The sequence below is a fragment of the Branchiostoma belcheri genome, unplaced genomic scaffold (genome assembly GCF_001625305.1).
Source record: "Branchiostoma belcheri isolate BF01 breed outbred unplaced genomic scaffold, Haploidv18h27 scaffold16, whole genome shotgun sequence".
Lineage (NCBI taxonomy): Eukaryota > Metazoa > Chordata > Leptocardii > Amphioxiformes > Branchiostomatidae > Branchiostoma > Branchiostoma belcheri.
Genome location: NW_017803046.1, coordinates 239332 through 255695, shown reverse-complemented (window position 1 = coordinate 255695; position 16364 = coordinate 239332). Strand labels below are relative to the sequence as shown.

At 39.0% G+C, this 16364-nt stretch overlaps 2 protein-coding genes across 4 annotated transcripts in view; one reads left to right on the top strand and one right to left on the bottom strand.

The window, feature by feature from the left end:
• The window catches only part of LOC109466056 (zinc finger protein PLAG1-like), a 9188-nt gene extending 3266 nt beyond the window's left edge, over positions 1-5922 (top strand). Inside the window, exons 1-4 of one of the 3 annotated variants that reach the window (XM_019763651.1) lie at positions 307-453; positions 830-911; positions 1261-1313; positions 2445-5922. In XM_019763651.1, coding sequence (XP_019619210.1) covers positions 364-453; positions 830-911; positions 1261-1313; positions 2445-3896 — 1677 coding nt within the window. In that variant the 5' untranslated portion in view covers positions 307-363 and the 3' untranslated portion in view covers positions 3897-5922. Of the gene's footprint in view, positions 1-306; positions 454-829; positions 912-1260; positions 1338-2444 lie in introns of those variants that run through there. The other 2 variants (XM_019763649.1, XM_019763650.1) reach the window with 2 other exon arrangements.
• Positions 5923-7410: 1488 nt separating this feature from the next.
• The window catches only part of LOC109465868 (steroid 5-alpha-reductase DET2-like), a 12794-nt gene continuing 3840 nt past the window's right edge, over positions 7411-16364 (bottom strand). The window contains exons 8-15 of the mRNA XM_019763357.1: positions 16275-16356; positions 16072-16151; positions 13850-13903; positions 12126-12218; positions 11229-11326; positions 10760-10850; positions 10293-10382; positions 7411-10067 (exon numbers count right to left, since the gene is read on the bottom strand). Coding sequence (XP_019618916.1) covers positions 10004-10067; positions 10293-10382; positions 10760-10850; positions 11229-11326; positions 12126-12218; positions 13850-13903; positions 16072-16151; positions 16275-16356 — 652 coding nt within the window. The 3' untranslated portion in view covers positions 7411-10003. The remainder of the gene's footprint in view (positions 10068-10292; positions 10383-10759; positions 10851-11228; positions 11327-12125; positions 12219-13849; positions 13904-16071; positions 16152-16274; positions 16357-16364) is intronic.

The following is a 16364-nucleotide window of genomic DNA, read 5'->3' as shown; positions in this document are numbered from 1 at the left end:
CAGTTTACTGTAGGGAGAATTATGAATTCTGAGAGGTTCACAGAAGTTACAGTGTGAAAATTATTATATAAAATAGCCAAGGAAATTTTTTACTAACTAAACTGTTACAGAATTTCGGTAAAGCAAATGTGTGTTTGGGAAACCAAATGTGTAAATGTGTGACGGGCTTAAACTAGTAAATGAAGGGCTTAATATATAATAAATGCCATAAACACCGTTACTAGTGAGATGACAGGGTACTTTATGTTGCTCAGTTCTCAGTAAAACTACTAAAAATCTTGTTTGTTCCATTACCAATTGCAGGTTTTTAAGAATGGGAAGGAGTACTACCTGGACACACCCAATGAAGATGTTTGTAACTGGATGATGTTTGTGCGGCCAGCCCGGAACCATGCGGAACAGAACATGGTGGCCTACCAGTACAGGGACAAGATCTACTTCTCCTCCACTAAGGTTGGTCAACGATGGTCGAACCTTCTGACCACGCCACATTTTAAAACATTCGGCTGGTGTAGCGAAACAGTAGCCAACATGACGGAACACCAGCTGACCTTGCTCCTGATCTACTCCTAACCATGGGGAATTTGGCTGGTGTTTGGGAGGGAAATTCGTGCATGTGTGACAGTGGCTTAAGTCAGTTAAACCACTGAAGCCTTATTTTGATTGGAGGCTGGGAGATTTGATATGTTGGATTTCTGAGGTATCTTGACATCTTAGATTTTGTAAAAAAAAGTTGTGCTAGTGGTACAGTCAAAGAACTGTTGCTTTCTGCCTTACTAAAGATTTGTTTCACATGTCACATTTGAATTATTGATATCGTTAATTGCAGCCGATCGAGCCACACTGCGAGCTGAAAGTGTGGTATGCTGCAGACTACGCAAAGAGGATGAACATGCAAGTGTTAGTCAAAGGTCTGTCACCTTTATATTTACACTTTGTCAAGACTTTGGTAATTAAACAGACATCATACATGTATACAGTCATCTTTATGCACTGTGCCCCTCCCCTCACAGTCAAGTACAACTGCAACTTCACTGCCAAAAGAATTGCCAAAAGAATCAGTCGAAAATACAAAATGTAGAATAGAAAGCAATTCAGAAGTTTTCCGGCTTATAAATTGCAAAATAATCATCATACATTGTAATCTACGTAATTTATCCAGTTACTGTAGTAGAGTTGAAATTGAATATAGCTTATGATTGTAGTTTTTAATGTACATGCATGTATGTTAACTTGAAGTTGAACCACATACCTTTACAGAGGAAGATGAGCTCTCGTGTGCCCTCCAGAGCAAGCCACAGGAGATCAGACCAGTAAGTACTCTGGACTTTTTCAAGGTACGTAGCTTGGACCAAATTGCAGGCTTAGAAGTTTTGGCATGTTTGAGCAGATTTGAAAGACCTTCCTTCTATTGTGACGGTACCGGTGTTCCAGCCTGTCTTTCCATCTGATTTGACAGAATTTTGCTGCTTGCCCAATACGTCATATTTGACAGGAAAAAATCACTGTAAAAAAATAGTTATGGAAAGAGATGTCATGAAACTAAGCTTAGTGTGTCAGCAAAATTTGAGATAACTGGAACACTGTTTTTTCACACTTGGACAAACAAAATTTCTAAGCCTGCAAAACTGCTTTTATGTATTTTGATAACATTTTAATTAAGATTGAATTGAACAAGGTGAGATACTCTATTAAGTGATGTCTAGTTTGGAATCATGTTCATGCTGTATGTTAGAATAACCTTCTGCATGTGGGAATTTTTATTTGCTGACGTAAACTGAGATCTGGTTGGTTAATAACACCCGATCTTTTGCTTTATTAGATTTTGTAGTAAGTTATAGATTCAAGGCTACATGACGTAGAATTTATAGCAACTCTATTAGTTCACAACAGTCCTTACAGTGGTGCATACTTTCACGACTATTGACTCAACATAGACTTTTTGTGGTTTCATTGTAATGTATGCAGTTTTATGCCATACCTGCAGCTGGGCTGAGATAACATTCGATACTGGTGTTCTATCCCGTGTGATAACGTATCACATGCAAGGGTTTCTATTTGGTTATTACATGTTGGCAATGGCACATTTCGCATTGAAATGTGTGTTTTCTCATGTGTGTATGACATGAAATAATTATTGTAGAATACAATGCGGTGTATTCCATATCACCCGCAATCCCAGCCCTCTCACAGATTAGATCTCTGTTCGGCCGTCGGTTGATCTGACCGGTACTTTGGGTGATACAGATTACACTGTGTAGTATTCTATTTGTTCAACAATAATTGTAGCTACTGGCTTTAGTTAGATTATGCTTAGACTGTTCAGAGTGTATTCACACAGTTTTCAACTTGATCTACTGACCAACACATAAAGTTTCAATAATGAAATTATTGGTGCTACCACTGCGGTCTAACTCGGAGTCTACCGTTTGTTTCCCTCCCAGACCGAGAATCACACGGAGCCATGGAAATGCTCCAACTGTAACAACGTGTTCAGCACCTTCGCTCTCCTGGAGGAACACTCCTGTAGCGCCGCCATAACCGTGGCCCCAACAACACCCGCAACCACTAAGACTCCGAAGAAAAAAGGTCGGAAGGTGAAGAAACGGAATGCCGAAGGGGCAAAGGCGAGACTCGCGTCGAAACTGGGAGACAAAAGGAGAGAGGGGGTCCTAAAAAAGGTGAAACGAAGAATACGGGAGCTAAAACCGAGAAAGACTTATCCTTGCAATGCCTGTGGGAAAGTTTTTATTAACCTGGAGAAGTTGAAAATCCACACGTACACCCACACGGGGGAGCGGCCGTTCAAGTGCAGTAGTGATGGCTGCGACAAGGCTTTTGTATCTAAGTATAAACTCCTTCGACACATGACAACACACTCGCCTCACAAGACGCATAAATGTGCGTACTGTGAGAAGATGTTCCATCGGAAAGATCACCTGAAGAACCACCTTCAGACGCACGACCCCAACAAGGAAGCGTTTAAGTGTGAGGAGTGTGGAAAAGAGTACAACACAAAACTGGGTTTCCGGCGGCACATGGCACTGCATTCGGCGGCGGCGGGCGACCTGACGTGCCGCGTCTGTTCAGCAATGTACGAGAGCACGGAAGCGCTCTTAGAACACTTGAAGGTCCATTCGGGCAAGCCCGCGGGGGGAATGAAGGAGAAGAAACACAAGTGTGATCACTGCGATCGGAGGTTTTACACGAGAAAGGACGTGCGCCGGCACCTGGTGGTACACACTGGGAGGAAAGACTTCTTGTGCCAATTCTGCGCCCAGAGGTTTGGGAGAAAAGACCACCTGACCAGGCACACCAAGAAGAGCCACTGCGCAGAATTCTTAAAGATCAAAGAATCGCCGGACGGCTCGACTTCCTCCCAGCTGCTCTCTCCCATGGAGGCTCCAGACTTGAACTTTGGGTCCCTACCAAGGGACGACAGTCTTCCAAAACTGACCATCAACAAAGGACGGCCACTAACGAAGGCGGAAACGAAAGCGTTCACGAACAAACCGGAGCCGCCCCCGAAAGTGGCCATGGAGATTTCCATAGAAACAAGCAATACCAACCCGGACGACGGACCAATGGGACTGAAGCTGCCCGGTCCGGCGGTCATCACGGAGCCGGTGAATGCCAGTACGGTGGACTTGGGCCAACTCCTGGGCTTCCTTCCCCTGAACTCTGCCCTGAATGCAAGCATCCCCATCACCCAGCCTCAGACTTCACTACAGGCCATGAACATACCCATGACAATGTCCATGACCCCACAGTCCACGTCCTCTCGGATATCTGTGCAAAACCACATGACCATGAGCCCAACCGCCAGCCTCACCTCTCAAATCCCGTTTGTCCCGTTGTCACAGTCATTGCCAAGGTTCCATCAAGCATTTCAGTGAGTGCAATGGAGAATGGCAGGTCGTGTTTTGACTTTTGTTTGTGTTTTAGACTTTTCTCTGGTGCTACAGTAAGTAAGTAAGAGGTAGTAAGAGGCACATGTGAGCAGAGAAAATTGTCCGGATGGATGCATAGTGTTAAAGGTCTCAGGCATACGAGTAAACCTCCCCAGGCAAGCTAAGGGAACGTTCCTTGATCAGTGAATATTTTAAAAGACTTTTGTTTTTACCTCATGTGCCCCGCTGTGAAAGATGGGCTTGGCATTGCGGCAGTACTGTGAGTGCAGTAACACTGAACGATGCAGTGAAATTTTTGCATGTCACCATTTGGTTTGAAGATGAGCTCAGGCTGAAGAACCCTCTAGGAGATGAGAATAGTACTGCAAGGACGCTGAATAGGTGGAAATTTCGGGAATCGTCCGTCTTGGTGCCAGATATTATTATTTCTGGTAATAGTTTGTTTCTACTTGGAAACTAATTATCGATTGTACAGTGTGTATGTCCTGGATATGTGCCAAAGTTGTCTGAGAAGGAAGAAGAATTCAGATGCACACAATGTACATGTACATCGTCTAATGATTTCAGAGAGATAGAGTGAACATTTTGGTTTCAGTTCCTAACAAAACTAAGGTATAAGTGGAACAGTTACTCCCCCTCCTTTGTTCCTTTTGTCATATTAAGATAATATCGCTGAATTTTCCGAAAAAATGTCACTTTCTCTCTTACCACATTGGCACTTTCTGGGTGCATGTCCATGGCTTTCTCTCACTTAGTCAAGACTAGCATTGTACCAGTTTGCCAATCATCTAACCAACAGTGTTACAAAAAAGCAAGAATGTTATTATTATTATCTCTGATTTTTTCTGTGTACCTCTTTTTAGTATTGTATAAAATTTACAAACAGCTACATACCTCTGTTAAGGAACATCCATGTACGCAAGTGTATAATAGTTTATTTGTGTAACTATTTATATCTTTAATACTTAGTTAAATAAATTGAAGGCAGCCTAACTAAAGAAAAAAGATATAACTAAGTCACTGTATATAGGTATATATAAAAAAAACAAAGAGACTAGCATTCCATGGTATGTACTGTATCTTGTACTATACCGACAAATGATGTATAAAAGGAAGAACAGTCATGTATGTGGAACCCTTTATCTTATAACACACTTGTCAAGGCAAGAGCTACATGTGCAAGATGACAGTTACTCAAATTGGGAGGCTATCGACCTCACAAGTTGGCTTTAAGAAAGTAATGAAAATAAAGCAAAAGATATGGTAAGAATCAGGTGTTCTATTAAATCAACATTTTGGCGACTGTCTGTCACTTTCTTCAGGGCAATTCTGACTGGTTCACATTGCACTGCAGCACAGGTGTCACTACTATAGATGTATGCTGAATACTTTGCTTTGGGAATGCATCTATAGCAGTGACACCTGTGCTATAGTGCAATGTGAACCAGTCAGAATTGTCCTGAGGAAGGTGAGAGGCAGTTACTGAAATGTCGGCTGAATAAAACACGTTGACTTACCAACCTGAAGAAACTATTCACAGTAACATTCATAGTTTCACAGACAATGTGCTTCTATTATAGAAAGTAAGGAGTAACATGTTCTTATCAAGAGCATCCCAAAAAGTGCAGAAACTGTCAACTTGCTTGAATGTCTTTTAACCTCTTCAAGCAGGGAGGAAAAAATTCATCTGTAGGTGAGCCTTTTTTTGTCAACTCATACAGTGGTAGGGTCATAGTTCAGGAACTTTTTCTTGCTTTTAATGTAACAGAGAGGTCCATTTTTTAAATTTTTTTATTGTCATACCGTTCCTTAGACAATTTGGAATGATCTAAAGTTTGCACAAGTAGGCAGGGAAGTTATACAATAATTGATAATCTAATAAAGTACCTTTTCAGGACTAAACCCTATGCAAGTACAAATGTGCCAGAATCGATGACATGAGAAAAGCTGCCAGGGAATTTGGAGTTTTTCTCTCTGCTTGAAGAGTGATATTACACACTAGTAGCTCGAGTCTCCAGCTAGTAATGCTTTTGTACATTTTGCTATAGTCGGCTCTTGGAAAAAGGTAGTTAGTCTTTGACTGTTGTACTGACACAGGTATACATTTTTCTCCAAAAGGGTTATTTTTCCTAAATATATTGCAAAGGCATTTCGTATTGAAGACTAAGCGAAGAAAATCAAGTGTCGTTTCAGTAGACTAATTGTGTCCCTTGAAATCAACATTAAGCTGCGTCACAAAGTCTATCAGCTATATGTTGGGGACAAGGGTATTGTATTGTAGATGTGTCTCTGTAATGTGTGTTTCGTCCCAATTGTAGCGGTACTCGAAATGTAGCAGAAGTTTGACTATTAAGAAACTGCATGCACTGCCAACATTTGTACATATATACGGCTATTGTATAATACTGGTTGGCTGAAATTTATGATGTTCAAAATTGCTGTATGTTTGTGAATGTGTGGATGGATGGATGCCAGGACAAGCATGCAGTCATGCCCCAGATTTTTAAAAATGTTTTCTGTTGTGTTTTTTAATTTTTTTTTCTCACATGCACCTCAGGTTATTTGCAGGATGGAAGTTGTATACAACAGGAAAAAAATTTGTTCAAACTTATCTTCAGGGTACTTTTGCAATGTGTTGAATTCTGTACCAATGCAATAGCATCTACAATCTCGTATTTTTACTTTTTTTTCATGAAAAAGGCCATTTTCATTTGAACACTACCCTGGTATTCCTTTGAAAATTTTTTTATTTGTGAGAATGTTTGGGGAAACTGCTGCATATTGTCCTGGTTTAGCACCCACACTACTTGTAGACTGTTTAGATGTAGCTCTAAAACCTATCATGTTTGCAAAAAATTCCTTAACTGCTTGATGCCTTGTAAGATATGTATAGACTATTGCGATATATTTTCTAGTGTCTTATGTATACCTGGTGGAGTCGTAATATTTCTCAGTGTGGAAGATTTTAAATTTTTGTGTTTTTAAAAATGATTAGCTCAAGTCCTTTTCGATCGGGGAGTGGATCAAATTGTAACTCACAGAAGAATCTACATTGAGGCTCGTCTGTATCAAACCCTGCCCTCCCACCACCATGTTTTAGCATTTTTACCCTGATCATGTATTCACCGACCCACAATGGTCTTATGGCTGTTTCAGGAAAGTGTGAAGGAGGAAACCTTTGAATAATCATGTCATTTTTATTAAAGGCATTCAATGCAATTTCAGGGTGCCAAACAAATTATTTCTAGATGAGGAAAACTGTCTGATGTTGACATTTTCTGCTATCATTTCATGTGAAAAAAAAAAACAAAAAAAACAAGCAAGCTATGTGAGGCATTTTTTGGTATCGCCCATAAATAGCTAGAACCAGCCTACAATACGAAACAAGGAACAGTTTTTCGCTGGCAATGATTGCACTTTTGCCTCACAGATCTCAGTATGCTATAGGATAGCGTTTATTCAACTTACTGCTGTACCTTGCCTTTGAAAATCCAGGTTTACTGTGACAGTCCTGAAATTGCATTGGTTGTCTTTAATAAGGCTCCATACAGAATGACTTTCCTGAACCAACCCAAAGCAACCTTGATCAAGTGAAAAGTATAGAGATATCAAAAGGCCATGGAGATTGCAATTACCCCTATAGGGACACAAGGCAATAGAAGCTTCAGAGCAATTCATATGGCACAGTGCAGAGTAGCAATATACCATACATGTTAGTGCATTGATTACTAATAGACATGTTATAGTAGTAGGGGCTTTTTAGTTTCAATCTAAGTTGTGCCTTACCCTGTTGTAGGTATGTACATGTTTGCATCCCCCTACAACAAGTATGTAACTTAGTTTCTCAGTCAGCAGACATACTGCTCCTGTGCTAACCCAGATTTTTCAGTTTTGTTGGATGTTTGGTCAACGTTACATCAGAATTTCGCCCATTGCATATCTTTTCTAACACAACATTTCAACACTATGAGATGGAATGTTAGTCTTAAAAACGCGAATACTACAACCTTAAATGAGACGTTTTGCACAGGCTCAGTACGTTCTGCCGACATGCTAGTTCTCTCTGACATGCTCCATTTTTGCAACCTTTTCTGAATTCTTATTGTGAATAGATCGATTGCCCAAGAGTTGTTATTGCTGAACACAAGCATGACTGACTATACATGTTGCTTCTCACCAAGCCTTGCTTGTATTGTATGTCTTAGATTACAGTTAGCATGAAGGTTTATCTACATTCTGGATTGGTTAACATTTGCTAGCTGTTCCTACGCAAAGAAACTCAAGTTTTTTGTTGCCTCTACGACATGTATGATGTAGTATTCAGGAAATAGCATGTCAGGAAATAGCATGTCAGAGGGTTGAGATTCAAAATTTTCCTTGGGGAGCATGCCCCCACACCCCCAAAGATTGGCACTCGACATGATGCTACGTCATACAAAATTGAGATCATAATAGAAAAACCATTCAGGCTGGCTAGAACATTGGTCTGGAGTACTGGGGAACACAATTTATTACCCAGCTCAATGTTTTTAGAAGTCAAAATGTACAGTCTGTGGACTAAGTACATCTAGAGGCAACCAAAATGTTGGCGAGTTCTTTGTGTTGTATTCGAACAGTAATACCAATAAAGTAAATAATCTGTTGTCAGCCATTTAGACATATGTCATGTAAAATGATGCCATTTATTTTTACTTCACAAGGGAGAGATATTTATTCATTTAAGAGTCATCGTAAGAGTTGTAGTTTGTTGTGCTCTAAACCCAACAGCACAAGTGTTAGGAGCTTCAAGTTCTCAAAGGCAATGCATACTCCACAAGTGTTGCTTCACTATGTCATCCAATGCAATTTCAGGTTGGCAAAACAAAAAAATATTCTGGGTCAGGAAGTCTGTCTGATATTGACATTTACTGCCATTTCTTAGCACATTTTCGTCATCATTTCATACCTCAAGCGTTTGCATGGAATAGCCCAAAACTAGCTACATGAGGCGTCTCTTCAATGTTTGGGTACCGCCCATCCATACATTAGCTACAACCAGTCTATGGTGCAAAACAAGCACCATTTTGCCATCCTAAAATTGCATTGAAATGCCTTTAATTTCTTGACAAATACTGATGTTCAAACTTTTGCTATTTCTAATTTCTGTGTACTATGATTCAAACCTGTGGTGCTAATTTAATGGTGCTTAACGGATTTATCTGTTGTTTTGTATGTTTACTGTTTATATTCCCGGTGAAAGTCTAGAAATATCAATGGCATCATTTTTGCAGTCAAAACATTTCACGAAAGATAAACCTTGGTACAGACATCGAGTCTTGAAAACAAAAGTAGTTTGTTGAAGTGTTGAAGGGCACACACAAACTTTGTACTCTCTGTCAAAAGTTGAAGTCAGTGCAATAATATACATCTCACCAAAATCTAGAAGAAAGACTGTAAAATATTGTATGTTATGTATACTACTTTTTACTAATACTTCAGCTATTTTTCCCCCGATTATTTATTTTAATATATTTTGAGGCACTTGAAGTAAAGGTGCAGTCCATGTAATTATGTAATCATGTACAATTAATTTTACATGTCATTTTTTTTATATACATGTATTAGTGTTGATAAAGCACAATAGCATATCTTATTAACAATCATGTTGTCAATGCTTCTCATTACTGTCAATATCTTTTAGGGTAAGTTTTACTTTATGATGTCTCAGAACAGTAACTTTTCTAAAACATTATGATTTTGGCTCCCTCAGCAAAGCAAATACAATTATTGATTGTTCTATTAAACATCTCAAAATCTTATACAGTGTAAACTCCCTGGCACGTTTTATCACTGACGCTGACGTCATGTATCCATAAAGTCTTGCGTGAATAACGAAGGCCACGTGTCTGTAACTCTCGCGAGTCTACGTTCAGAAGTGATTGGTCAATTTAATTATCCTGATGAAGGCGACAGTGGTCATTGAAAATTTGATCTCTGTGTAACCCTTGTGTTGGAATAAAGTTCAACATTTTACTATGATTACTATCAACACCAACTTTCATGTACATCTGGTACAATACATTATATTATCGAGAAAGTCCATGAACTATTTGTCAATACACAAAGGGAATTAAAGCCTTCCGTCCTCTGGGATACTCCATAAACTGTTCACAGTACCTGCCAAGGAAAGAAAAAACCATTTAACAATTGTTGAAGAATGCCATATACAATGTGATATGTATGAGCTTGAATTTAAACTGTCAGATCATTGGATAGTAGGCCTGTTTTTAGTTGTTTTTTTGCCCTGTCACTTCATATTTGTTCTGAAAAGATCCCCTAACCAACAAATCAAATTGGTGTGACCTGCTACTAGTGCTAGGCCAGTTACTGGGAAATACCCACCATTTCCTTGTATGTGCAGCTCTTGGTACGAATGTAGCACATCCGAAAAGCATCCATGCTAGTCCTGACAGAGACCATGTACCCACAGCCCTACAGGTACAATGGTAGTACGGATGGAACAAAATGAAAAAAAAAAGAATTCAGAGACATGGTAAATGACATTTTTCATTCTGACACAGACTGAACCCATGTCTATTACAACCTGGCCAAAGGGCCATGCAGAAACACAGACACACAAAGACATAAGAAAAACATAACCTCCATTTTTTATGAAGGTACTAGTAAATACTTATTATTATGCATACAAATGAACTTAGTGTGGCCTTAATGCGAGGTGGATAAGAGCATCCACAGCAGACAACAAAAAAAGACAATTGAACTCATCATCTTAATATTTCAACTCTTGAGTGATTAAAACCTAAGGCAAAAAAAAAAGAGAAATTACATCGGTAAAGAAAATTACTTACCAGCCTAACCACTCCACCAATTCCCCAAAATAATTTGGACAGGCCACTAGCTCAAAAAGTCCTCCAGATGGAATGTAGTATCCATTGCTACCTACAAGTCAATAATAACAAGAATATTTAACATGTCAATGTAGCCATCATAACAGACATCACAGCCTGCTGCAGTACCATAGGAAAATGCCTGGTGAACCATTTTTGAACTTGACCCTCACTTCCACAACTGCTACTCACCTACCAAATACAAGAACATGTGGTATGCATATCCATCCACAGCTTCTCAAGTTATGCTGTTGACATAGATTTGCACAATGTCATACAAACCACAGCCACTCTAATATGGCAAATAAAACGGAAAACCTTTTTGTCAAAGGTAATTATATTTTGTAGTTTCACCTGAGCTGAGCTCAGTACATGTTACAACAGACAGGTTCACACAAAGTAGTTTGTGCCCTACCCGCTCCATCTGTACCTTTCTGTCTCCTCAGGCTTCTGAGCTTCAAGTCTGCCCACTTGTTAGTGACGTACCCAAATACAAAGAGTAGAAGACCTATGATGAACCTCGGGTCACTGCATAAGCAACAATGAGAAATTGTTTTTTTTTAAAATCACAGCACCTTTAACTGCTTGTTAATCTAATTGATAATCTGATAATTAGGTCACACCAATGTAATTTGTTGGTTCTCGGATTTTTTCAGAAAAAATATGAAGCGACAGGGCGAAAAAAAAAATAAAAACAGGTCTAGGCATCCTATTATAGGCTTAAATGCTATGATAGGAGCCATGAAGTCAACACAAAAGGCTGGGTTAAAATTTAAACATTGAATTTTGAACTTTTAATCAAACCACTGCAATGATAGATGGGAAAACTGTAACAACTAGGAAGAAAAGGACTTTCCTCAACTGTTGGGGGCAAAACATGAGCATTTTTCAGTTGATTCAGGACCAGAATCAAATTTTTTTTTTTGCAAATCAGAAAAAAACGAAGAGGCGAATCCGAGAACCGCCTTGGTGTGGCCTTACATGTACAAATGTATGAGGAACTGCTTGAATCTACAAAAGTGATAAATCATTTTAAATGACATTAATTTTATTGAATTAGCAGTAAATATGTTTATCATTAAGCTACAGTACATTGTAACTGTAGCTGTAAACAATTATTCTTAATGTCATAAAGCAAGTTTATCTTGGTTTGGCCAAGCCACTTCATAAGACCTTAAACAGTTCAAGTCAACAAAAACAATAATACACGATGTACTTTGGTGAACATCAGCCTTTAGCCTTTAAATTCTGGTCGCCATTTATATATTAGGGTCAACTAACATGACAAATACTGTGGCAGATGACAAAAGAAGTTTTTGATCCTTACTAGTAGTACTGGTCAGGATATCTTGCAGATGAGATCCAATCAGCACACAGGAAACTAAAGATACAGTTGGGAAACAGGCCACCCAGGGTGATTCTGTATAAAATGGGAAACATTGCAAGTCATTATTAGGCCATGTTGATTTGATTATATGGATGACATCCACGCGCGCATGAATTTTTGGCCGTTTCCAAAAAAAAAAAAGTTTTCAACCATACTGTAAATCGTACAAAACAGTTGCAAAATGAGCAAAAATATTCCGTAAGTTACAAAAAAATAAGTAAAAACTATACCAATGTCGTAGAATGCCAAAATCAAACGAAAAAAGACGAAATTGTAAGGAAATGAACTTGAAGACAAGATTATTCGCCAAACCATATTCTGTGCCATTTGCTCAACCCTCATGACCACGTAGATTTCATAATGAAAACAACTTTCACGGCGGTCTGTCACTACGGCATTCTTTCCCATTGCTATGCGCGTTCGAAAAGGTATCGGGTTACAAGACGCTATTTTGGCCTGTTTTGGACTACCCGTAAAATATTTGAAAATACACAAATAATCTTTAGGGGTAAATTTCGTCAACTTAAAATGAAATTAACGTCTTAACATCCTTTAAATGTTAGCTTTTTATATTAAATCAATGATTTTTTAAAATTTCGCTCAGAAAGACGATTATTTTCGGGTTTCCGAGCACAAGTCATATCACGTTTTTAGGCAAACATCGTTCAAACCTGGCTACGTATATTACCCCAGATCCCCGATTTTTATATTTTTCGCAGACTAGGAATAAGACAAAAAATCGTGTTTTAGGGATTTTTTAATTTCTGATTTTAAGTCTAGTTTTTGTCGACATATTGGTGAAAAAATGGCATTTTTTGACATTTTTCTCACTAAATTACCCATAATTCAAAATTGAGGCCATTTTTCAAAAATCCCTAAAACACGATTTTCGGGACAACCGTTACAGTCATTTTGAGCCGTAAATGGGGTATGTTTGACTCTCCATGTTTCCAGGTTTGAACGAGTTTTGGAGACATGTCATATCGCCAGAAAGTGTGCATTGTGTTATTCATACTGGTGTAAAGAATCATTACAGTATTCAAGGTCACTCAAGGATACGACAGTAGCTTCGCTACATGTTACATGTCCACCAAAAATAATAGCGGACATGTACTGTCCAGGAAACTGTTTGTATCTATAGAAAAGTGTTGTTTTTTATCTGTTGCAATGCACGGAGGCAGAAAGGCTTGTTTTGCCGGTTTATAGTAAATGACCGCAGGTGACCCCGAAATAGAACGCGGGTTCGATTCGAATTCCCCAGATCGAACACGATCGAACACAGTTCGGGTTCTATGACATGTGGGAACTTTGCAGCCCAGATTTTACCACCGTGTTTTTTTTCTTGCAAAACTTTTTTTTTTATTCGCACGCGCGCATCAGTTTTGGGGCTCCCGGAGGATGTCATCCATATAATCAAATCAACATGGCCTTACACAAAAAAAGAATTCAGAGATCTCAGACCTCCATGAAATATTTAGATCTGTGTGTATTGGTGACTGTCCTCTTCTCATTCGCCATGGTGTCTACAAGTCTTTCTTTAACAAGCAAAGGAAACCAGCTGTCAAGGAGGTCATGTTAAAAAACACCTGTGAAAACAGCGAGAGCTGTGGAAATTACATCATATCATATAACATCAGACAACTTATACATAGCATTGTACATACCCCAGGGGAACTTGAGCCTTGCTGTACCTCATTACAAGAGGGTGGATGATTCCTCTGTAAACAGAATGACAATTTGGACATAGATGTTAAAGTTCACACCTATGGCACCCATCCCTATTTCTGTAGCCCTTGGGCCACACGTTGTGTAATCACTGCAGCAGGAGGCTAGTCCACTTGTGCTGGTAATGGTGTGTTTACTCCCATACATACTCTTTTCCAAATGGTATTTAGTCTTAAGTATTGTAACAGTGGGTGTGTTTATAGGCGCTACCAACTGACCCGGCTGAAGGGTCTAGACCTTTTAGCCGAGTGGTTAGAGCGACGGCGTGTGGACTGGTACCCGGGTTTGGTCGTGGGTTCGAACCCCAGCCCAGGACCAGGTTTAATAATAAAGTTTAATAAAGTTGTTTATTGCAAATTCCTGCCCGAGGGCTAATTGCATACATTGACAAGAAAAATGTGGTGATACATGTATAAGACTATTTGCTAACATCAAGTTCTACGTGTACGATATACTTATCGAACCTACTATCTCTACTTAAATCTAATAACGTTGGTATACATATAGGATAAAAAAGTAAATATGCAATATGTGAACAGGTAATAGGAACAATGTAACTGCTATTCTAATCTATTCTATCTTATTCAACTATTCTTGTCATGCTATTAGGGGGTTTGACTTCTTCTCAGGAGGCAGTGGGAGATGAATTGTCCGACTCTTTGAAAAATAAATGGGTTGGTGGACTTTAGCAATAATATAGTCTTTTGTTGTTGGTTGAGATATGAAAAACTTGGGGAAATATTGGCGACATCTTTGAATAACTTTTTCTTTCAAAATCGTAATGAGGACACTGACAGATAAAATGCATTTCATCTTCCACTGCTCCCTCTGTACAGTATTTACAGAATCTTTCGTTTACAGGCAGTTTCTTATATCTTCCTCTCTCTATCTCTAATGTGTGAGCGCTTAGTCTCATTTTACATAGAGATGATCTTAGCTCAAAATCAGGGTGATGCAGATAGGTTTCCATATTATAGTCAGATTTTAGTTTTCTATACAATCTTAATTTGCCGCTATTGATAGATAAATTGTGGAGGAAGGTTTGAACATACATTATAATTACCCTCCATGAAAATGGGGGTACTGTTTTTACTCCGTTTCATGTTTGGTCTGATATCTGAAGATCGGTGAGAAGGAACTGTACGATATTTGGCAGATTGATGGATGGGGCCTTGGAGATTGTGTAGGTTGACTTTGAGCCCCTGGTGATTGACCTTGGTACTGCAGTTTAATTTTTTATTCTGTTGTTTTCGCGTTATGGACTGTTTGTGCGATATTAAGGTAGCATGTAGTTGTTATTACCATGGTTTAGTGGTTTAAATTTGGGTCCCCTAGCTATTTGCGTTTGATATTTACAAAATGTTTAATGTTGGACTTTTTGTGTTGAATGTTTGGAAAATCTGGGGGATGGTTTGGTATGATTTTTGGTATGTGGGTAGTTGTTGAGTCTCTTTGTGTTTTGGAGTGCATATTTTTATTGCTTAATTTAAAAGGATTTTCACTTTTTCACCCCTACTTCATAATAGGATGGTCTGTTTGACCCAAAAGTTGGGACAGAGTGTTTTTGTTTATACCTCCAGCTGGCAGGTCAGACCCAGGCAGCCCTATCTATTTTTACCCCTAGACAGAGTCTGCAGGAAAATAAATCTTTGGTCTACAGGTCATTTGCCTGTCTGATCATTGACCTACATGTACAGGCAAATGTAGCCTGGGTACCATCCCCAGTAGTATATTCGCAAACTCTATGTTGGGGATGGTACCTAGGCTAAGGCAAATGACCTGCTGGCCATCAAAGTAAACAAACCATGGTAACAAGACACTAAACGCCTGCACATGACAGCTTGATAAATACAAAGTGCCACCACAAATCATTCTGCTGATAAAAACAAAGTTTGACTCATAATATCTCTATTGAAATACACCAAAAGATTACAAAATAACAAGCTATTTCATGGAGGGATGATGTCTTCGACTTCTCCTTGTTTTTATCTGTTTCTACTCGCTCCACTTGTTTCTACAGTATGACTCATGACCAGTACCAAACACTCTACCCACTTGGCCATTGCACTGGTGACCTCTGTATGTATGGCAATTTAAAATAAATTTCCAGTTTAGAAAGTCAGAGCAAAACTGTCAAATCACCCTGAGAAAAAGTTAATACCTGTGAATGTAATGTGCCTGCCACAGGCCCAGAAAAACATAGTTGGTGTACTGCCTCTCAGTGCCATACAGGAAGAAAACCTACAGATTGACAAGAAAAACATAATAAGTTCTGTAACTTAGTGTAAGAGGTGAAAAGCAATGTGTTGCAGTACAATATCCGGATCCAAAACCATGATAATTGTATACATTTCATGTGCATACCAGCAAGAAAAGTAGCACTCCAGGTGTGGCATCAGACAGTATATGGCCCAGTCTCTGGTTGATGGTCACTCCCCAAGATTCACTGTTACC